This window comes from Hippocampus bargibanti, linkage group LG02 (genome assembly GCF_051943395.1).
Source record: "Hippocampus bargibanti isolate YZ-2025 linkage group LG02, ASM5194339v1, whole genome shotgun sequence".
Classification (NCBI taxonomy): domain Eukaryota; kingdom Metazoa; phylum Chordata; class Actinopteri; order Syngnathiformes; family Syngnathidae; genus Hippocampus; species Hippocampus bargibanti.
In genome coordinates this window covers 8,318,685-8,342,588 of record NC_142735.1, presented here as the reverse complement: position 1 = coordinate 8,342,588, position 23,904 = coordinate 8,318,685, and the positions used below count along the sequence as shown (strand labels likewise).

General features: G+C 40.2%; 1 protein-coding gene across 2 annotated transcripts; it reads right to left on the bottom strand.

The window, feature by feature from the left end:
- Positions 1-315: 315 nt before the first annotated feature.
- On the bottom strand, positions 316-23,810 carry LOC148901435 (F-box and WD repeat domain-containing 11-B). 2 transcript variants are annotated; one of them, XM_089023687.1, is made up of 13 exons: positions 23,653-23,706; positions 15,548-15,616; positions 13,816-14,035; positions 12,667-12,853; positions 12,222-12,312; positions 11,812-11,949; positions 9,866-9,984; positions 8,263-8,512; positions 7,892-8,010; positions 7,191-7,301; positions 7,013-7,091; positions 4,775-4,939; positions 316-1,611 (listed from the first exon to the last, which is right to left on the bottom strand). In XM_089023687.1, exons 1-12 carry the CDS (start codon positions 23,689-23,691, stop codon positions 4,778-4,780), a joined length of 1,584 nt encoding a protein of 527 aa, XP_088879813.1. In that variant the 5' UTR covers positions 23,692-23,706; the 3' UTR covers positions 316-1,611; positions 4,775-4,777. The 2 variants fall into 2 exon arrangements, with proteins under 2 accessions (XP_088879813.1, XP_088879805.1); XM_089023679.1 differs by lacking the exon at positions 316-1,611 and adding an exon at positions 1,629-4,557 and having other exon boundaries at positions 23,653-23,810.
- Positions 23,811-23,904: the final 94 nt, after the last annotated feature.

Here is a 23,904-nt window from a genome sequence, read left to right as displayed (position 1 = left end):
CACATTATAATACATGTTCATTTATCTCATCAGAAATACGACTGAATGCTTTCCAAAAACGAGTTTTTGTTCGTTTCCTTTCGCGTGTAACATTTTTGTCACATAACGTAAGCAGAATTTTTATAAGCTCATATCCAAGGTCTGTTCTCCAGATATTTAAAGGTGTTAGCCCAACATTCTTCAGATTGTCAAATGGTTACTCAGGCCAGATGAGTCTGTGCCTTTCTGCTTCATTTTATCTTGAGTTTATCACTGAAAAGTAATCTTTTCACCTCAGTTTCAGCATAAATGTTTGATAATGTGCATGATGAAAAACTTATCCATCTTTTACCCATCGTCTCTCAGCTAGAAAATACATTTTATTTAGTCTTATATTTGCAAATGGGATGAGGCAGTGGGCAAATCTGCCCACACTTCCCCAACCAAACACACAACATAGAAACTCATCCGTGTTACATTTGGCTCAACACTCACTGTCAAGTACTTTATTCACAATAAGGTCATTTTCTTCTTTAAAAAATCATTTTAATATACAACACACATTTTTTAACAAGACAAATCTGTTTACAACTAAATTTGAATGAATTCCAGCTTCTCATAACCAAAGCAAGCTCAAATGTGGAGTGGGACAAACGAACAAAGTAAAGGTAGAAGAAAGAATGAAATGAAAGACAGCAAAGGGGATTTGAAAACTAGTGTGAATTTTGTACTCAGAATCAAAAGATACCAAAATAAAATTAGAAAAAAACATTTATTACAAAAGAAACAGTAAGAAAATAAGGGTTAAAGAGAGAAAAAACAGCAGAGGTGTGCCAGGATGCTGTATCCGTAGCAAGCTCACATGCATGTCTGACACCTTTGTTTGCTCTGTTCGGCCAAGTCCACATAAGCAAGCGCGCGCACATACTCGCTTCTGTGTGCCGCCATATTCCAAGCTAGTGTGCATTTCTTGTGGGGGGTGGGGGGTCATGAAGCGGGAAGGGATGTATAATGTTGATAGAGAAACGGTGAGGAGGGAGCGAAAAGGCAGTGTGCACGCGCACACACCTCACCCTCATGCGGTCCCTCCGTATTTCCCATTCTTTTCTCCTTATTCTGGAGCTGAGTAGAGTCTCTTTCTCCTGCGTCACAGCTCCATCCTTCTTCTGTCCAGCTGTGCCACATTTGCATGTATGTATATGTAATATATAAATAGAACTATAAGTAATTCCTTATCTGTAGAGCCGCTTTGGGCAGGGCGTGGAAACTGAGGAGCAGAATCTTCATTAATTTCAGGGGCAGGTAGAGAAGGGAACCTGTGACTGATATATTGTCTATTAATACTGTCATTAGTTTACAAAAGATAAATTAGTAGAAGGTGATTTTCCTGGAGAAAGTGGCATTGGTTCTACTGCCGGGGCATGCTCAGTGCTGGTAGAAAATGGGCACATGATTAGAGGTCCATTCAGAGTTGGGCGGAACGGACGGAAAGCAGGTGCGAGCAGGCTAGGAGGTGGACAGAGAGATGACGGAGAGGTAGGAGAAGAAATGGTCTCCGTTCCATGATTGATGCACCCATCAGCTGAATTAGCCCTGGGCTCCAACAAGAAAGGGTGCAGTAGATGAAGCTACCTATGAGAAAGAAAAAAAAAACAAGAACAAAAATGGTTATAGTCCGCTGAGTGATCCTCACATGCTTATGCTTTTCGATTCAGAATCTTGCACACAATATTTTTCGGGAATGGGGGGATTCGATTTTGGTTCAATTCAGTGGGATTTCAAGTTGATTCAACATATAATACAATAATAATTCAACACATCTTAATTTAATTTAAAGCATATTCTTTACTTACAGTGTATTGTAGGTGTTCAAATACCTGACATAAATTAAATTTAAATTAAAATAAATTATTAATTAAATTAGATATCAAGTAGACAGGATGAACTTAGTACAACGAATAATTCAACAATATAATACAATACATTACGTATTTTCTGATGTATTTGGTACACCCAAAAGTCTGTTTTCTTCAAAAGATGACCCTGCGCCTTATATGTGAAGTAATATTGAGCGGCAACAGGTCTCACAACTACTGTGAGCGGCCACAACTCCATTTCCCGTGTAGAAGTAGTGCGCAACCATAGTCTCTGGTGTTGTGCCTTATAATGTGGTGAGCCTTATATTTGGAAAACATTTACATATTCATATACAGTGATACCTCGGTTTAAAAACCCCTTGCCTTATGAACTTTTCGGTTTACGAACGTTACATTTATGAAAATTTTACCTAGGCATACAAACTATTTTTCGGGATACACACGGAGCTGCCACAATCAGTAATGTGTCGTTCGCGAACGTGCCCGTTCTCACAAGAAAATGGTGGCCGACTGTTTTGGTCCTCTATTCCCCGCCCCCAGTTTTCAGTTAAAGCCACGTGATTGGTCAAGAATGCAGCAGTGAGGGGGTGTGGGTTACAGACAGAGAGAGTAAGTCCGTTCTCCAAAAAACAAAATGGCATCTTCGGTTAAAGCCACGTGATTGGTCAAGAACGCAGAAGTGAGGGGGGGTTAAACATTAAAGAAACAGGAAGACGGCAGAGAGAGTGAGAAAACACACACGAAAGGGGGGACGACAGAGCTTGAAACAAAAAAACAAAAGTGAAAAAAAAATGTGAAATGGTGAGAAAATGGATAGAGAACAGTGAAATTTGGACTCGTTTTAACTTTGATAGTTCAAAAGCGTTCTCCAAACAAGGAAATGCGAACAGACTTTTTTTGTCCTCTATTACCCGCCCCCAGTCTTGGTTGAAGCCGCACGTGATTGGTCAAGAATGCAGCAGTGAGGGGGTTTACAGAAACACAGAGCTGCAAACATTAAATAGATAGGCAGATGACAGAGAGAGAGAGAGAGAGAGAGAGAGAGAGAGAGAGAGAGAGAGAGAGAGAGAGAGAGAGAGAGAGAGAGAGAGAGAGAGAGAGAATGGATAAAAAACTGAAATTTGGACTTGTTTCAACTTTGATAGTTCAAAGGCAGAGTAGACTGCAAGGTTAAAATATCCCATCAATCAGGCTCCACAAATAACCCGCACAAGCCATCTGTACACTTGATGCAAAAAGCTATAAACCCAGCTAAACAGAACACAATGGATGAGGAAGTCGGTAAAATGATCGCAGAGAAAGCACAGCAACTTCACTCGGATATCGTCAAGAAGCAACCTGGAAGTTCGTCATCCATTGATGATTTCAAGGCTAGCCACGGATGGTTCGAAAACTTTAAGCGTCACACAGGGATTCATAGTGTCATTCGTCATGGTGAGGCAGCCAGTTCTGACAATAAAGCTGCCAAGGCTTCCAAGGAATCATTCCTCAAGATGGTGAAAGAAGAAGGCTACGTTCCTCATCAAGTGTTTAATGCTGATGAAACCGGCCACTCCATTCCATCAAGCCATCAATGACCATCACTAAGGTAAATAAAATATACAGTAAGGTAAATATTATACAGTACAGTAATTACAATACCATAGGACATTTATTAAAAATAAAATAAGGTATATTTTGTGTAGCCTTAAGGCTTAGAAAATTAGAAAGTACAAAATTGTTTTATGGGGAACTGGGAACGGATTATTCTCATTCTAATGGTTTCCAATGTGAAATTAATGTTTGGGAAACACACTTTTGGCCTTACACACTGTGTGGGAACCAATTAAGTTTGTAAGCCAAGATATCGCTGTATCTGGAAAAAGTTTGAAAATACATCATTTGTTGAGGGTGCGCCTAATACTCCGGTGCGCCTTATACACTGGAAAATACAGTAATTATTCAATTCTAAAGAATATGAAGCAGGAACTGTTTTGCTATTGTTTTAAAGACATTTGAATAACTAGTCAAAACTTTAAATGCGCCTTTCAAAGATATATCTCTCAAATAAAAGATGATTCAATAATATATGTCAAAGTGGACAGATTTGGCACTTGAATCTCTCAAATCAAAAAACAAATTTACGGTACTGCATTGTGGTGCGGACGTGCTAACCACTCACCGTGTATCTTGACATCATATGATATTGTAGCTACCAAATGAGACGATAATACATCAGAAAATGTGGTCATGCTATATTGCCCCCCGCTCCTGACAAAGTTGCGACCAAATCAGATATGGTGCGAGCAATTGAATAGTTGCACCAGTTCTCCCGGTGCAGTGGTTGGAATTGAACCCCGGGATAAGTTTTTTCCCACAGATAATACCGTGTTATTAAGACCACAAACCTGAGAATGAATTAATAGCGCCTTTGATTGTTGCCATAAAGTTGTAGCATACAAAACATTAAAATGGACACAAATGATGACAGAAAGTCACCTTACATCTCAACAGATGCGGCAATTTTCCATTATTGAGATCGATTTCTAACCACGGGTACACACGGAAAAAAAATTGTTCACACTCGGTAGGGCCAGATGCGCGGAGACTTATGATCAGTGCACACTGCGGAGTCATTCGTTGACAAGCACAATTGTATGGAAACATGGAACATTTGAGACACTTGAAATAAATCAGTCGTTGAGTTCCAAGTAATTCTACACTGAAAAAAAGAAGAAAATAAAAAACATATTAGCAGAAGTCGTGTGAAGAGCTCTTCTGAAGCCAGAAACATCAAGCTGAGCAGTGTTGTGAGGCACGTTCATGCATCTTTTCACCAAATCAGCATAAAAACACAATTTGAAGACACATATCGGGAATGCTGGATTTCTTTGAGACTCGACTGAGTTATTCCTGAACACACGGGTTTGTTTGCATACCTGCTATCTAGAAATGTACGTGTAGGTTCGGGAAGGAGACCGTCCCTCTGACTGGCCATTGGTCGAGACATTCAAAAAGTCCCAGATCAGAATTGTGTCGTCATGAGAGCTGCTGATGATCTGGAACTCATCAAACTGAAGACGGAACACCCGGCCAGAATGCTCCTACAAATACAAAGTGTATTGATGTCACAACACATAGAGTCCCTCTAAAAGTATTGGTAAAGTTGGGTCAATTGATTTTATACGCACATGCCTGCACACACAAAGAGTTAGGGATATTTGGCTTTCAAGAGAAAATTTCAGTATGAGTCTAGAATGCACCTTTTCAGGTGAACTTCATGTGACCTATGTTCTCTAAGCTTTTGAATGCACATGTTCAACTGTTTGACGTTTCAGTACTTGTTGCGCAAGTTGCTGTTCTCTAACGAGATGCTTCGCGGCGAAATTCACAAAAGGCGTTTCATCCTTAAACCAGCCAAGAAATGTTCTGGTTCAATGAGAGCTGGTATGTAAACAGTCATCTTCATCATGCCGTTCACATTTTGACATTATGCAACCAAGACGACGTCTAACAATGGATTAACAGTACCTTGCCTTTTTGATGTTTGAAACAGGAACTTCTCAAACATTAGTGGCCACTGAGCTTAGAGTGTCATCAGTAGATTGCAACAGAGATAATGAGAGACTGGAAGAGCCAAAGAAAGATGTACAAGTGTACGTCCTTTGGCCTCATTCCATGCTGATGACCACTACTTTGTGAACAATGCCCCGAGAAAATGGATGATGAATGCCACTCAATCCCAGGCACGTTACAGAGAGGTCACAGACACCTAAATGTCACATCAGACCATTCGAAACTGTTTACATCAGTGTCATCTGCATGCCAGACGCGCTGCAATGGTACCTGACCACATCACAGAGCATGGCCGTCATTTTCTTGCACGGGCCAGGGAGCATTTACATCGGCTGAGGGACGAGAGGTCCCCAGTGTGGTTCTTAGATCTAAGTCAATCCCCACTGAGCAAAAATGATGGCCTCCAGTGATGTTGGAGGAGAGTGCTATGCATCAGCCACTGTGTTCACAGGATCAGCTTCTGGTGGTGGTGGTGTCACGGTGTGGGCAAGCATTCGTGAACAGTTCAGAGACAAGCCCATACTACCCGAATGACATTATTCAACCAGTTATTGTGGCCCTACATGAACAAGATTAGGCAAATTTAATCTTCATGAACGACCAAGATCCAGATCACAGAGGTTTCATGTTGGAGTCTGGGTTATCTTAAATGGATTGACCAGCACTTTCTCCAGATCCGAATCCTATTGAAAGCCTGAGGCATCAGCCAAGTCACCATGGAGAACCTCAAAACTATGCACCTTAAAACCTCAATGATGTGACAGCTGACCTTCAGAAGGGTGCGAGGCCATGCATCAGCAGACAATCAGTTGTGAACAGCATGAGAAGCCATTGTCAAGCTGTAATTAATGCTCAATGGCACATTATGAATTGTGGTGACATTGACTTTCCTTATTATGGTGTATCCACCATCTTTGTTCACTGTCCTTTCAATGAATTATTTTGACATGAGGTGATCCTGAGTGCGTCCTGCCTCTAAACAAACACACCACTCCGACGTAGAGTCAAATCAGCCACAAGCTGCCTTTGAGAAAATTCCAAATAACCAAAGCATTGTTGTCTATACATTATTTGCTAAGGTGAGGTTTATGCTGATGTCAGCCTTTTCACTACATTGGCAGTGTGTTACTGTTACTAATTCGGAGCTGATTCTGTCGAGCAACACAATATGAATGTCGAACAGAAACCAAACAGCATGTATAATATTTACATGCAATCAGGTATGAGCCTTGTAGGGAGAGGGATGCCCCTTTCACGGTAAGAGCAAAGCATTGTCATCAAATGGTGAGTAGTTTTACTTTATTTTGCCGATAACTATTATCCTTGCTGTCATTGCCTTTTTATCTAGTATCTTCATCCTTATTAAGCTCATAAAGCTGCTTGTTCTGTAGCTACAACGGGACACAAGCCAGTGTCTTCCTGTGCCGGTCCCGAGGCAGGATAAAGACAGAGGGTTGTGTCAGGAAGGGCATCCGATGTAAAAGCTTGGCCAAAACAAACATGCGAATCAAACCTCTGGTGATCGAGGACACTGATTCGCTGTGGCGATCCCTGCAGGGAAAAGCCAAAAGGAAAAGAAGAAGAGAGGTGTGAACACTCACCACTAAAGTACGCAGACATAGTGTGCTCGCAGGGGCTCGTGGGTCCAAGGCTGCTTGCAAATCCCACACTTTGATTTTACTGCAGAGCAAAACGTGCCACAACGTAACACATATGTCATGGGATGCACATAAGACAGAAGAAAGGAGATGCAGAGTCCTCATTGAACTTGAGCCTTACCCATCATAAGCGCCACTGACAATCCTCTTGTTATCAAAGCGGATGCAACGCACCAGTTCTTCATGTCCCTCCAGCACTCGCAAACATGCCCCGCACTCAATGTCCCATAACCTGCAAAAGTGATTATATACTTTTAAGTGACAAAATATGATCTTTGAACCACCATTGTCTGAGGGGGTCATCAGTTCTGCCACATGCTGATGAGAAAATATCCTGGGGAAATCTTTTTTGGGTTGTTGCTGGAAATCTGTAACCGGCATTTGTGAAAGATTTGGCTCTCCATGAGCATAAGTGTCATTACTGGCAGAGTGCTAGTGTTTCGGAACGGACGGTGGATGTTGGCTGAACTTGTTGACGTTCAGGTTTGATTGCTGCAGTAATGTCAATAGTCTGTCTTATTTCTTTATTTATCCATGTCTTTGCAGTGTAGCAGAGCACCATTATATGATAACATGTCTGATTTCTTCTTCTTCAAGGTTACTTGCTGAGTGTCAAGATGAAGAAAGTGTATAATCAAACAAAATCTTTTCTCACTTTTTGTGGTAATAAGCCAGCTGGATTATATTTGTGTCTGTATGTTGCTCAATTCTTTCCATAAAATACAAGTCTCATTGTTAACAGGAGGTGGAGGGAATGTCATCATATCATAAAAGCACTTTAGACTTCATGGAGGAAATAGACCAGCTTTTGTCAAGCGATACCTAATTGTGTTGTCAGATGAGCCGCTAACAACCAATCGATCCCGGTACTGAAGACAAGCAATGCCCCGCTTGTGGCCGTTTAGAGTGCGGACAAATTCACAGGTGCTGGTGCTCCATACCTGCGTATATCAAGAGATCAACCGTAAAAAAATGACTCGCATGGATCACACTTTCAGAAAAGTAATTACAAAGACGTTGCAAGTGTATGTCTGGCTTGACTGCAATTGAGACACTTCAAAGAAGCTTTGGCAGAACAATTTAAAGATATAAAGATTGTCTGCACCAATGTTATTAGGTAAATACTATTTCATGAACCCTACCCTGAGGCAAAAATACTGCAAATGGGAAAATCCATATTCTCAAACCATTACCTTGATGGTGCGGTCCCCTGAGGCTGACACAATATATTTGTCATCAAAGTCGACCACGTTGACAGCTGCCCTATGTCCCACGAGGACTCGCCGTAAACTAATGTCAGTTGGCGAGGCCATGTCCCAAACGGCGATCGAGCGGTCCTTGGAACATGTGACCATGAGGCCATTGGCGAAACGTAAATGAAGCACGGCCTCGTTGTGGTGGATCAGCGTGTTCAGTACCTCACCCGTCGTTACCTCCCACACCCTGCGGAGGAATGGGGGGCATAGTGAAACGGAAGCCAAAAGAAGGGAGAAGTGATGGAGATGACATGAGGGAGGAAGCTTTTAGGGCGGAAAAAATACACATGAGGTAATGCCTCACACTCTGAACTGAAACACACAAAACATCGCTGCATGTTAAGAACTGTGGACAAAAGGTCCCCTTTCCCTTGCAAGGACACAGGGAACACAGAACAAGTGGGAAGCAAGAAGAGAAAAAGCAAGTCACAACATTGTTTTTTCTTATTGCACAATTCAAACAAGGTAACCAATTATGCTTCACCCAAGCAAATAAACAACACCGCCAATCATGAACAAACACAAGTTTATGAAGCAACGAAGAGAAAACAAAAATACCAGACAAATATTTCATAGGTAACTTCATATGTAATTTCATATTGAGAACAAACAGAGAGCTCGTTTCATGCAAAATCCAATTTTTTTGAGGTTTCAGCTATGTTAAAAGGATCATCCCTCGCTCCCCATTTACTTGTCCCGGAGCATACCTGCTCATTGTCCCACTCTCAATACCAGCCCCTCCAAATGCAAGAAAACGCACACCCGACGCACAGTAGCAAGTTCACTTAAGCCTGCCGTGTCACAATTGTTATTTACAGGGTTGAACATAAATAATTCCAAGGTAGTTGGGATGTTGTGTGAAATATATTGTACATTAAAACAGGGTATTACGGTTTGAAAACCCTTTACAAGCTATATTCGACCAAATACACTTGAAAGACAAATATTGCATGTTTAACCTGATGAAAGTTCTTGTTCATTTGAAAATATTCTTTGAATTTGTTGTCTGTAGCACCAAACTATATTTACTGTCGTGTGCTTTCTGAAGAAAATCCGGAAAGTGCTGCAGTGTGAAGAGACAAAGCATCCTCCTCTATGGCATTTAGTAACCAATGGTCTGTTCATGTACTGCGATATGATTGGAAACCTGATGGATATTGATCAAAAGTCAATTTAAGTTCTAGAATTTGATAAAATGTAAGTGAATTTGAGGTTTAGGGTCTAAAATTTGCTTACACTGAGACATCGAGCTTTTCCCTCTTTTTTTTGAACGCGCTCGATGGCTGATAGTTTCAAAGGTTCGGGAAGCTCATCTGACTGACATGAGCTGTTCACTCGTGTTTGAACATATTTCAGGATCGTTTAGAAAAAGTCAGATGGCATTAAGAGATAGGAGGTTGGTTTCAACGACTGAAGCAAATCTGTTTTTTTTTTTAACCGCATCATAAAATTCTGTCATGGTAATTGTATTATTGCCATGAGGATAAACCTGTTCGAAGCATGGATGGACGGATAGATTTTAACGCAACAAGTTTCGTACCTCACAGTTGAGTCAGATGACCCAGTGACGATGACCCTCTCATCATACTGAAGGCATAACACTGAACCTGTGTGACCAGTGAGAATCTTCAGACACTCCAGTGACTGTTTATCCCATATCTGCAGGTCCAAAAAAATACATTAAGACACACAAGGAGCAGAATTTAATTTGTGCTTTTAGAATGAGCGCAGATTTAGGTCAAGCAAGAAAAGAGCACTTGTCATCATTGTGATTCTGTTCACGCCCCATTTCCCCACTGCTGAGGCAGGCAGAACGTGTGCGCTTGGAGAATAATTTAGGGCGCCCCTGGGTGCACGGCAGCATCCCGTACAACAATAAGATGCACTTCTCCCCCACGATTGCTGTCCTGCTCTCCATCACATTGTATTCCTCTCCTCACAGGCCAGTCGGATAAGTGAGGCACACAACCACATGGAGTTGAGCCCTTTAGCCCATAATTCGCTTGTTTGCTTTCTCTTTGTCTGCAGGTTTAGGGGGCAAGGTAAGGGGACAATGACGATGCAAGACCGAATATAAGGTACATATAAGGTGCACCTTCAATGAATTACATTGACAAATATTTTCCATAAGCCACGCGACATAATAAAGTGCCACTGTATAGAAGTTTGGGTTACATTTTATATATCCCAGCATGGACCGCGCACTACTTCTTCTACAGGGGGAAACGGAGCCGTGTCTGCTGACAATAGTAGCGAGACCTGTTGTGGCTTAATATTACTTCACATATAAGGCACATCTACGTATAAGGCGCAGAGTCATCTTTTGAAGAAGATGAAGGCTTTTGTGTCCAACTTATACACCAGGAAATACGGCACTTGCTTAAAAATGCAGGTATAGAATAAAATAACCACATAAACATACATTAGGTTGACATAATTTCAAAGAGTGGCAAGCTGTTACATATTAGAATATTTTATAGTCGAATGTACCGGTGTGGGACTGGATTCTCTCAATAAGGCATAGCCTTTAAAAAAAAAACTTTTGTCTTGAAGCAAGTGCAATAAAATTGACAGAACGGTTTACCAGATGTCTCATAAGTAGTATAAGTGGCTTTTCGGTGAAACCCGGCAGCTCGGAATTCACAGTTATTTCAGGGAACCTCCATTATTCTCTGAAAGTCTTGCGTGTCAGCTGTTTTTGTGCTCAGGCCAAAGGATTTTAAAACAATAATACATCAAATACTTTGGAGCCATCTGGTGGAATCTTTGTGTGTTGTGAGGTTTAATTCATTTGTGTTTGTTCGCATCTGAAATTTATCAATTTGTCCCATTTTATCTACTTTGCCACAACAATTTGCTATTATCTGCAATAAAAAACGTTTTATGACAATATTTGCTAGTGCATACATTTGTTTGTCGTTTGTCATGTTAATTGGTAGGGCACACATTTGTGTCTGATGTCAATCAGTTTGTGCTGGTGTATTATTTACGTTGGACCATCTTATTCACATTAGCAAACACTGATCCACGTGACATATTTTTTTTTCTTGATGCACGTCACTCTACAGTCTACACACTGCTTCATGCATGTTCGGGTCACATTACAAATGGATTACGTGTGCATTCTAAGTCTCATTTGTTCTTATGTTAGCAACTACTGTATATAAACAGAACAGATCTCACAACAAAAAAATCTGAATTGGGCATCATGCCTGGCACCACCAAAGTAGAAACACAAAAACAGCTCTCTACACAGTACTGTAATGTAGGTTTCTAATGACATGTCTTGGAATATTTTGCTATGCAATAGATCAAATGGTACCAGCTCTTTTTCCCCAAATAAATGATTGAGGCAACAGTCTCATAACCAAGAAAAAAAGCTTTGTACATCAAAACATCTAACATCTAAATCTAAACTGGCAGAATTAACAGCAGAACAGTGGCAAAAGAAAATCCCAACAACTTCATATTAGCCTCTACACAAACCTTGATAGAATTGTCCCTAAGGCCACTGATGATCTTGTCGTCGTCGTACTGGAGACAATAAACGCCTTTACTATTTTCTGAGCGGCACTGAATCCTTTGCAAATTATGCCTGCCACACCGCCAGTTAGCCTCAATTGTCTGAAGGAAAAAAAGAATCCAATTAGAAAGACTGTTCACAAGGCTAAACGTGGGGAATAAAATGCAAAAAAATTGTAGGTTCGAGCACATATAACGACAAAGTAACGTGCTGTATCAAGAACAAAACAAAGCCTTGAAAAACAGGACATGTGGTAACTTCGTGACTAAAAATCGCTGGAAAAAAAACTCTGTTATGGGAGGAAATTGTATCAAATGTGTTGTCCAAACATTGGCATTTGTGTACTTTGTTCTTTGCCTTAGAATTCACTTACCTCTATGTCTTGGATGATTTTGGGATAAAGGGAGCGATAATAAGAGTTGGGTGGGACTTCGGATGTGCGATTTTTGAACAAATATTTCTCCCTATGAGAAAAAGAAGGATTGATTTAATTGTTGTTTTATGATGTCCTAATACTGCCACTAATAATAACTCTACTAATACTACTACTACTACTACTACTACTAATAATAATAATAATATCATAATAGCAATAATCACAATAATACTGTGTAATGTGAGACTAATAAAGGCATATCCAATCCAATCCAATAATAGCAATAATAGCAATAATCAATAGCAATAATAATAATAATAATAATAGCAATAATAATAATAATAATAATAATAATAATAATAATAATAATAATAATAATCCAACGGTAATATAATCTACCATTGAATGAATGTGAGTGTCAAATGCTGAGGGCAATTCTCACCACTGGTGTCTTTCGGAAAGTCCTTTCCACAGTGGGTCAGTGCGGACCATGCGCTCTATGAGCTTCTTCCACAGCATACCCTCAGAGATAACCCTTTGCCATTCCTTACACACCAGCTCTGCTGCACAAAGTGAACGTGCATCCAGGAAAGACAAGATGTTTTCTGCTATGTGATCTAAGCCTTGGGCTGAAGAAGAGAGAGCGAGAAAGACATTTGCATTATATAAACTTGCAACTTGGGTTGAGCATTACGGCTGCAAAATGTGTCGAGTATTCCATAACAGTTGATTGTATAAATGAATTTTGTTGGATTTTTTTGGCGCATTACCAGACATCATTTTGTTTTTATTTAACTGTTAAACCAGGATTCAAAAAAATATATTGATTTTGGTTTATTTTATAATTTAACCTGAAAGATGTCAACACAACTATGAAATAAACAAAACGACTAACGTAGAGATTAAATGAAGACTTATTTAAACAAAATGTGGAAGTCAAACTTGCTATAAACATCTCTTCATATTAACCATTCAAATCGATTGACACAATACAATACAATACAATACATATTGATTTATATAGCGCTTTATGTCTAACAAAGTAACAAAATCTGTGCACAGCATAAAGTTTGTAAACATGTGGTTGTCGGGTTATCTATGACATGAAACAAATCAGTTATTAAACGATGTAATGTATAGAAATATCAAATCAACATTTGGAAAACCGACTCTATCAAATGCATTTTCATGGCATAAAATTGAGGGAATGTTGCCAAACTAGTGTTGTGTTCTTCACTCTCAAACACTATCAACACTTCCTTCTTGAGCTGTCCATTCATTTTCTTCGTATTCATTTAAATTCATGTGTTATTTTCTTTAAGGAGTTCCGAACGGTCGTGGGTTTACCCGGTGCAACCTAAGACAGGTTCCAGCTGAACGACAGCCATAGTGAGGACATGCATAATGAGGACACGTATAGAAAATGGATAAATTGATGGGCATTAGGAGAATGGATGGATGATGATGATCATTGTATCCTCAAAGGGAAAAACAGGGGAAAAGACCACACAAAGGTAGCTTTGTCGTTGAATAAACAGTCAGTATCTCACAATTTACCCAGTGTATGGGGCCGTTGTGTTGGTTCTCCTACCTGGCAACGCTGTAATGAAGTCTCTCTGTAGCATGGGTTTGAGGTAGGAGTTAATGTGGCCGTGCTGGTAGTGGCACATTCGAGAGATTAGACGCTCTACAAACTCCACCTGGTCAGCCTCTGACCACTGGTCGAAAAGGGCGATGCAGTGTTCCTTTTCTTTCTCGTAGTTGCCCTCTGATGGACGTTTGCGGGACCCAACAACAGGACCATTACTAAGCTGTAAAGAGAAGAGGACAATTGAGCGACTAACAGTATTGTTTCAGAATGGCCTACGACATAAGATCACACTATTAAATATTCAATCACTTTGTACATTGGAAATGCACAAGTCATTTATGCTCCATCCAACATCTGTAAAGGCCAGATCACCTAACCTTGATTATTCTGTGGAGTGAGGCGTGTTGAGTGACTTCTTTTTTTCCTTTCCACTATCGACACAAAACGACCAAGGCTGACAATCATAAATGTTAAATTACAGTAAAGTCTCGTTATATCGATATTCTCGGGAGTCGGAAAAAATATCGATATAACCGGACTATCGCTGCGATTGGCTGGCAACCAATTCAGGGTGTCCCCCGCCTCGTGCCCGAAGACAGCTGAGATAGGTTCCAGCAACCCCCGCGACCCTAATGAGGAATAAGCGGTACGGAAAATGAGATGAGATGAGAACCGGACTATCGATATATCCGATCCTGCGGCATGTTAATTTTCTCCTTGCGTTCATAGAAATAGTATCGTAATAAGCAGTACTATCGATATAACCGATATCGATATAACGAGACTTTACTGTAGTTCAATATTTTCATGTTGTGGACTAGAACAGTCATCAAGCAAGAAGCCAATTGATGCTTGTCCTGTTATTGGACTTCATAAATAGAGCATCAACTGGTTTCTAAATGACTGAATAATGTGTATCCCAAGTCATTCGCCCGTAATACATATGCCAAGCCGTTACACCAAAAAATTGCTAATGCAATGTACTTATCAAGTATGCTTACAACTGGCAGGTGGCATATTATCTGCTATTCTTAGTATTCCTTCAGAGGCCTAAATGCCCCCGAGATACCATACTGCCTCTCAGTGTCAAATCAAGTTGTGCCTCACTGTTTCATGGCCTATTTTTTGCTCCTTCGGATCGCACATTTATTTTTTGTTCTCATAAGCAAGGCAAGGCGTTAAAGCAGCAAAGGGCAACTCAACATGCTTCACACAAACGCTGTGGTTTCCGCTACACGAGCCCTCATCCATGAAACTCATTTCTACTTTTACTCTGAAATAGCAGCACTTGTCACAGCTTTAAGTCTTGTCCAAAAAAAAAAAGAAAAGAAAATCAGGGATGTTTTATTATTGCTATACTTCTATCAGGCAAGTGTTTCGCATGTAAAAAAAAATATGCATGTCACCTCACAGAAGTGCTTTTTGCAGCCCAACATATTCAAGTCTTGTTTACTTTTACACTAAATACATTTGTACAATATTTAAAAATACAATGGTAGTGTGGTCAAATTTGTTATTTTCCTGAACATCAATTTTTTCTAATTATTTTTACTTAACCACAAGCGTCAAATTGTGTCTTATTTTTATTATTATTATTAATTGTATTATTTTTATTTGAAATAGACAGTTACTAAAAGTTGTAAAAAGAGGAAGAAAACCTTGTGACTGGTAGAGGTGAGTCTGACCACACAATACACATGGGTCACCGCAACTGACAAGCATAGAAAGTTACCTTGATGACTGTGGTTTTCTTAGGCGACAGGTCATCCACTAGATTCTGTGACTCCATCCCTGATGTGTTCTGTTTTAAGGGGAACAAAATAAAACAAATGTGCTCATTAGTGCAATTTTCACCTCTCACCCGTCAGTTTGCTAAAAGCGGCATGTTGAGCCAGGACAGCGAAGTGCCACGAAAACAGCCACGCTATCCAGTGGTGGACAATCAGGTCAAAGTCAAAGTCAGCTTTATTGTCAAATGTCCTCCAAGGCTTTCTCTGCGGGCCTAAAAATATTGAAACCACAGACTGATGTTAATTGTCCACAAATTCTAATTAAATAATGCCAAACTGTCTTTTAGCTTCTTTAAATTGCTTTTCCCCTGTTGTGCTGCTTTCAGATGTGTTTTATTATTCAAGCATTTAACCAATCACATTTTAGTAATTATTTGTTACCAGGTTCATAAATCTACACCATGGGTCACCAAGCAAGGCCCGCGGGCCGTATCCGGCCCGTCAGCACATTTGGCCCGGCCCCCTGAAATATACCAGAGATGCTATCAGATTTTTTTCCTATTTGGCCTCCAGAAAAAGAAAAAATCCTTTTACAAGTCAAAGGTCGGTTTCCGATCATTATCTGTTCCTATTTTAATCAATGTAATCAATGTATGTTGTTTATAATCGTGATTGAACAATACAAAGACGCCTGCTCACAATAGAACGGCAAAGGAGTCGGTCACAATGCGACGCGACACAAGAAAGTGACGTATGAGGAAGTGGAGGGGAGTCCGGTGGTACATTGAAATGCGCTCAGTTTTGCGCTCATTTGGTCCCAGACCCGTTTTCTCTTGTAAACCTTCCTGTCACGGAATAATGGCGAAAAGGTTAGGTAAGAGAAAAATTGATTCAGAACGCAGGGTATTTAACCTGCAGTGGAAAAACGATTATTTTTATGTTCAATGAAAAGAAAAGGCTGTTTGTCTCATCTGTCAAGAGGCGGTGGCAGTATTCAAAGAATACAATCTTCGCCGACACTATGAATCCCGTCACAAAGACAAGTATGATAGCTTGCAAGGCCAAATACGAGCAGACAAACTCTCAAAGCGAAAAGTAGACTACTATCTCAGCTGAAGAAGGCATCCGTACGGGCCAGCTTTCGGGTTGCTAAGCTGATAGCAAGGAGGGTAAGCCTTTCACGGACAGAGAGTTTGTTAGGAAATGGATGGATGCTGTCGCGGAGGAGTTGTGTCCCGAGAAGAAAGATGCATATAATGCCGTGGGTCTGTCGGCGAGTACAATCACCAGACGGGGTGAAGAAATCGGGATGAATGTATATGCCCAGCTGCAGCAGAAGACGAAAGAATTTGACTTTTTTCATTAGCACTGGATGAGAGCACGGATGTGCAAGACACAGCGCAACTGCTCATTTTTATTCGTGGAGTTAGCTCAAACTTTGAGATATGCGAGGAGCTGGCAGCCCTCCAAAGTCTCAAAGGGACTACAACGGGAGAGGATATTTTTGACTAAGTGTACCAAACCATGGAGAAGTTGGACCTGAGTTACAGAACTGTAATGGTCTGAAAGACGCGTTGAAGCCCAACAGTCTCATTGACTTCTATGCCGCCCTCCCAAACTACACATATCCAAACATCAAAAAACACGCAATGAAAATGTTCACAGTTTTTGGCAGCACGTATATCTGCGAGAAAAGCTATTCTCGCATGAAACTGCTGAAGTCTCCGATGAGATCAAGATTGACAGAAGAACATTTGCATCAGTGCTTGAGACTGGCTGTAACTAGAATGGAACCTGATATTCAACTTCTCACGAGCCAGATGCAGACCCACAGTTCACACTGATGAACATACACTTTTGGATTGGATTGGATTGGATTGGATTTGCCTTTATTAGTCTCGCAGTGGAGAAATTTTCTGACTTGAATGAGTCATTCTGAGCATAAACAAATATAATCATAATAAAATCTACTGGGATAAAATCCATCTTTACAGCCATGGTAGTGAAATGTATTGTGCTGTGTAGGTGCTGTATCACTTCGTTCACTTTCTCAACCTGCTTCCTTTGTGGTTTTCACAGGGAAGTTGATGAGAGAGCTGCAAACAGCGGTGTCTACAAGCCTACTGGAACCTACAAAAGGATTACAAGGAAGGAACACAAGAACTTTAAGAGACTGCTCATATGTGTCAGAGAGATTCTGCTCTGACAACTGAGCTGAACTTTTATCTGTTAAATTGTGCATGGCACAACAGAAAGTTAATGTTCCATGGCTTTTTTTTCTATGAAGAACACAGAGAGAGTTTAGTCATTATTTATTTCATAAAGTGTTATTTATTTCCTGTTTTTCTATGAATAACCCAGAGAGTTATTTAGTTATTATTTATTTCATAAATAGTGTTATTTATTTCCTGATTTTTTTTCTGTGAAGAACTCAGAGAGGGTTATTTAGTCATTATTTATTGCATTAATATTGTTATTATTTGTTTCCTGATTTTTTTCTGTAAATAACCTGGAAAGGGTTATTTGGTTATGTGTGGCTTTCTGGAAAACAATGTTTTTAAGCTCCCCTATGATCGTCACACTTTTTCCGTTACAAACTGACACCGGCCCCCCATCACAGAAGGGAAAAGTTATTTGGCCCTCACAGGAAAAAGTTTGGGGACCCCTGATCTACACGGACACCTTCACAATCAGGTCTGTGGGCCCTGTAGCATAAAATAATGTTATAATTGAATGAATGAATTAAATGAGTGAATAATGTTCACAAACATGCCTGTCTTCATGGGCAGAAATAAAAATAAAGGCTACTGATGGAAAAGCAGAGAACTTTAAATAACGATGTTGAAAAACAACCGAATTAATTTATTCAACATAATATTTGAGGGAAAACCACAAAATATGCCAAACAAATATTATGTTTACAGGGATGGGCATGATAGAGAAGTCTTCTTAGTTGAGTCAGAGAAATAGGAAAATCAATGTACCTAGTAAAAGCTGAAAATCTGCACATTAATTTTTATGTCGTCAACACTTAAGTGATGACTGCAGTGTCAAGGCTAAATCAATTAGGTCATTAATATTTTTTCAATTGTCACCTTGATGATTTTGCCCCAAAAGCCAATAATAATACTACTAATAATAATACTAATAATAATAATATCACATTTTATTTCTAAGCGTCTTTCAAAACACTCAAGGACACGACCACACCTGACTCCTTAATCCAATTATATTCACTCCATATTTGAGAACCATAAATGTGATTTGTTCATCAATTACTAACGGAAAGTGAATGAAACCATTTTCTGAAAGTGAATCATCTTTGCTCTGTTACTCCTTTAGCTTTGTCTGTTTTTCATTTATTTGCATATCTATAAAGTGTATTACTACTACAGCCTGCAGTAGTGGCAGGCCCAATTCCTCAAACCCCCCCCCCCCCCCCACTCCTGACACTATCCACACCCACTCCTTGTTTTTTAAACAGCAATGAGGTCCATGTCAGAAGTTGTTTTTAGTACATGCCAATTGCCTCTAAAATGGATGGTGGGCCACAATTTGGACACCACCGATTTAAACCCTCATGTTTATTGTTGTTTTAAAATATCATCTTGAATGCAACCTAGATTATGCCGAATCCAAATTTTGTTTTTGGGCCTCATCAAAGAAGTGCACTCCATGTTGCCTCAACTGCTTAAAAAATGTGACTGATTAACAACCAATTGCACCTAATCCTTACCAAATTATAATTATGGCATTCCCTACTTATGTGTGGGGGTGGGGTAGGCTAATTATTGGTCACCACACAGGCACAGAGAAAAGAAAAACATCTGGTCCCAAGACCGAAACTGAAGGGTCTTAAGAAGCAAGATGGGCTTGCTGGTGTTGATGACCATGCAGAGCAGAAGAGAGGGAGGGAGAAGACAAAGTTTGACCAGGCAGCCAGGCAAGTAAGCAGATACTTTCTAAGGCAGTGGTCTCAAACTCGCGGCTCGCGGGCCATCTGCTGCCCACGAAAGAATATTTTGCGGCCCGCCGTGATATGAAAGATTAATGTTAGTGCGGCCCGCATGATTGATATGAATGAAACTTGTGTGTGGAGCTGAACAAACCACGGTGGGTTAAAAGGCTCTGAAGGGTGGCACATCGGTCAGGCTGTCCAGTGCTTCGTTCACTCATTCATTCATTCATCCGGTCAGCTGGGCGGAGTAGAAGCCGTGAAGCCGCCGACTCCACTCAGCTCCTATAGTCCTCCACTGCTCTCAGCTCAGAAATGAAGAAGGCGCTGTGATTTATTATCCGGCCTGTGCCGTGTCAGTAGCAATGTCCATCCCGGCCGATCGCGTTTGTTCTTACTTATTATTGGCACGTCGCGAGTGAAACTGAAACTCAACAGTAAGTGCATCTCTAGCAGCAAGAAGTAGGCAAGAGAAGACATGTTTAGGACAGTTCATGTTCAATATTTTATTTATGTTAAGAAAGTTGAAGATTAAAGAACTGTGAATACAGACATTTGAAACTTTATTGAAGTAATTAGTTTTCCTGTGTTTTTTTTTTCAGTCGTCTGTATCTGCCTTATGAGCCATTTAGCATTTAGCAGGGGATTATAATTATTTTATTTATTTATTATTGGTTAATTTATTTTTTATTGTTTTTTCCATTTATTCATTTAATTCGTTTTTTTTTGTATTAAAAATAAAGATTCTGAGAACATTGGAATGTTTTATCTGTGCTTTTCTTGTGGAAATCCTGATGCAGCCCAGCCTCACCCAGACTCTGCCTCCAGCGGCCCCCGGGTAAATTGAGTTTGAGAGCCCTGCTCTAAGGGCTTTAATGAAGACCATCCCTACCTCTGCCCTCACACCTCCAGGGAGAAGAACGAAGGTGGATATTTCTTTTCACTTGAATGTGCAATAAGGAAGCGGCCAATTGAGTAAGGGCTGGTGCTAAATGGCTTCAATACAGAGTACAATGTCCATGACCAGTTATGTCTGTACAATTCTAAATGTTAATTATAGTTTATGATACTATAACTTAGGTTGTCGGCAGGGAAGGCTAGAAACACACCGGGCATGGACCTGAGAGCAGTGTGCTTCAAATTTGGAGGAAAGCACAACATTGGGTAAGGGAGGTTGGCAAGTGAGATGAGGGTTTTCGTGGATGCTTTGAAGTCACGTTGAAAGAAAAGTAAAAAACATGATGGTAGGGGGAGTGTAGGTTTGACGTAGAGGAGGAACAGCAGAATTAAGAGGAGAGACGCAGAACCTGGTTGTGAGCCCGTGTGGAGGGGATGCTCTGCAGGCACCTGAGTGCACATAAACTCTCAGCCACCGAGGAGCAGCCCAGCCAGAGAGAGCGAGGCACAGAGCACTGTGTGAGAGAGAGAGGGAGGGAGGAGGAGACCCAAGTGGACAGGGGATAGGGAAGAAGAGCAAGAGAAACAGATGTGAAGTAAAGGAAAAGAGAAAGGAGGAAGTAATGTTGAGGAAAAACAGGAGGAAACCAACGAGGTGAATGAACGGATGAATGGATCAATTAATTGACATATGAATGCAGTTGGTCAGGAGTTCATGTGGTGCAGATGTGTCAGAATGCAATGAAAATGAATGCACAAATAATTTGTGTTTAATTGGGAATCAGGGGGGTGTGAGTGTGTGTCCATCAAAGGTGAGGAAAAGAGTAGGGAGGGATTTAGGGGAAATAGTGAGAGGGGAAACCAGTATTAGAGCTACACACACATTGCAGTGAGCACAGCACACTCATTCTCACAAATTACAGACATATACTACAGAAGCAATATTAGATGTGATTAGATGTGAACCAGGAGTGGGTGTGCAGAGGAGCCAGAAGGGTGCCGTGATTTGCTGATCAATTAAAATTATTCCCAACAATTGTTTTGCCATAAGTGATTATTGAATCACAAAATGTACAAAATGAATCATAACGCAAAGCACTTTAGCATTAACTACGCAATGGGAAAGTTTAATTGAACAAAGCCTGCCAAAAATGTAAGGATGCCCCCCCAAAATAGAATATGTGTGTGTGTGTGTGTGTGTGTGTGTGTGTGTGTGTGTGTGTGTGTGTGTGTGTGTGTGTGTGTGTGTGTGTGTGTGTGTATGTATATATATATACAGTAAAGTCTCGTTATCAATATAACCGATATAATGAGACTTTACTGTGTGTATATATATATACAGTAAAGTCCCGTTATCAATATAACCGATATAATGAGACTTTACTGTATATATATATATATATATATATATATATATATATATATATATATATATATATATATATATATATATATATATATATATATATATATATATACACACACACACACACACACAACAAACTTTTCAATCAATAACATTAATTCTGCATCACATTTATACAGCACTGGCTTATCTCAGACTGTATTTTCACCACACTTTTGGGAAAAGAGCATATTAACTCAACCTCACTTTTGTTTAACTGGGACTAGTTGGACTGGAATTGTGGACAGCAGCATTTTATTTTATCAATAGTCATTTGACAGTTTATATCACTTAGTGACCCACCAATCAATGTTGAGGATAATCTGCTCTTTTTTGTAAACCATTTTATCAGTAAAGTTATTTGTGCAATGGCAAAATGTATTGTTGAGATGCTGAATATTACATGTGCCTTCAAAGTGAATGTTACTTTTGGTTATGATGTTGAGGTGGAAACTCCATCAACAGATGAACTATTTATTTGATGTTTAAACTCAGTGTAAACTCCACATAGCTATTGGATGAAAAAGGTTTCTTCAGCCGTCATCTGTACTTCTTTGAAGGTGTCGGAGGCCCACTAGTATTATCCCTGCAATGTTGATAGTCTTTTTTTAGAATTTGTTTAGTCTGCACAATGTATTGATCTTTACAATTTTCATTCTTACAATGTACTAAGTAAACTACATTACTTTGTTTTTCATTTGGCAGCCTATCTTTTGGATGCACTAATTTTTGCCTCAAAGTGTTTATCAGTTTGAAATAAGTAGGAATTTTGTGTTTCCAAAGGACCCTGTAGTTTTTCAGAAACTCCTGCAATGTAAGGTACTGCTACTCCTCTCCTTTTTGTATCTTCAGATTTTTTTGTTTCATTCCATATTCCACGTAGCTATTCAAACAAACAAAAGGAACCTCGATACATCATCGACGTTGTACTTATCAAAAAGAGGGATAATATTTTCAGAATCTTATCATCTGAATAAATAAATATGTAGTAACAGTTTTTGTCTAAGTGACGCTTCTCTAGCCGCCTAGTTTTTGAAAATAGCTAATCGTCCGACATAAACAGTCAGGCACGAGCAGAACAAATAGTAAATACACCGCATTGGAAAAAACTACATTTAGAATGACCGGGTATTAGCTATGTTTAGTCAGTCAAACACTTACTCCTGTCTCATCTAAATAATTATTTTGATGTGAAAAGGAATATCAAGTATGTAGATCTAGCCAGCTTGCTACATGGCAACTTGCTGCCTCGCTAACCGTAATGCTAGATGAATGAAAAAGCACTACACTTCCTTCTACGCATTTCAAAAATATAAACAGCCATACTTCACTTTAGGATCATTTTAACAATATGCCCACAAGCCTAGAAAACTGTCGGACATATCCAAACATTTTAAGGTGACGGTTTCAACGCAACAAATATGTCAACATAAGCGTACATTTAGTGGCTCACCCCTCGCCAGTGTTAGCTGGCTAGCTAATGCCCAAATTGGGCCCAGTTGAAGTGGCGCAGCGTCACCGCAGTGATCGCTACCCCGAGAAACCTCAGCTGTCTTGGGCCGACAGCAGCGTGAATCCGTCGGATACAAAGCTAATCGCTACCGGTAGCCGAATCGATGTTTGTTAAAACCACCCAACTCCAACAAATGCAATATACATAAACAATAACACAAGCTATCAGCAATAATGCTAAAAACGTATCGCTTATTTCGGGCCCTCCCGTAGATTCCCGGTCCCCACTTTTCTCCTCCGCCTCTCAAAGCAAACCGCTTCGGATTGTTCCTCCCTTCAAATCACAAGCAACGTTCACCCGATAGGGCCCTATGGGTCACCGCTCGAACACATCTTACCATCAGATCCAACGTTTTGTCGTCCATCTCCGGCTCCATGTTGACGATCCCCCCCGAAACGCGCTCGGAAAATGGAAACCCAGCCCTGCGTCGGCGGCCCGCAAATGCAGAGACGTCATTCGCTTTGCTCAGGCATTGGGTAGGACAGCGTGAAAAGGCAGGGTGGGGGACCGGAACGCCCATGCGTCGAACCAACAAGGTGTTTGAACCACTTCTTCCTAACGGGGCGTGGTGCCATGAAATTACTGGTTG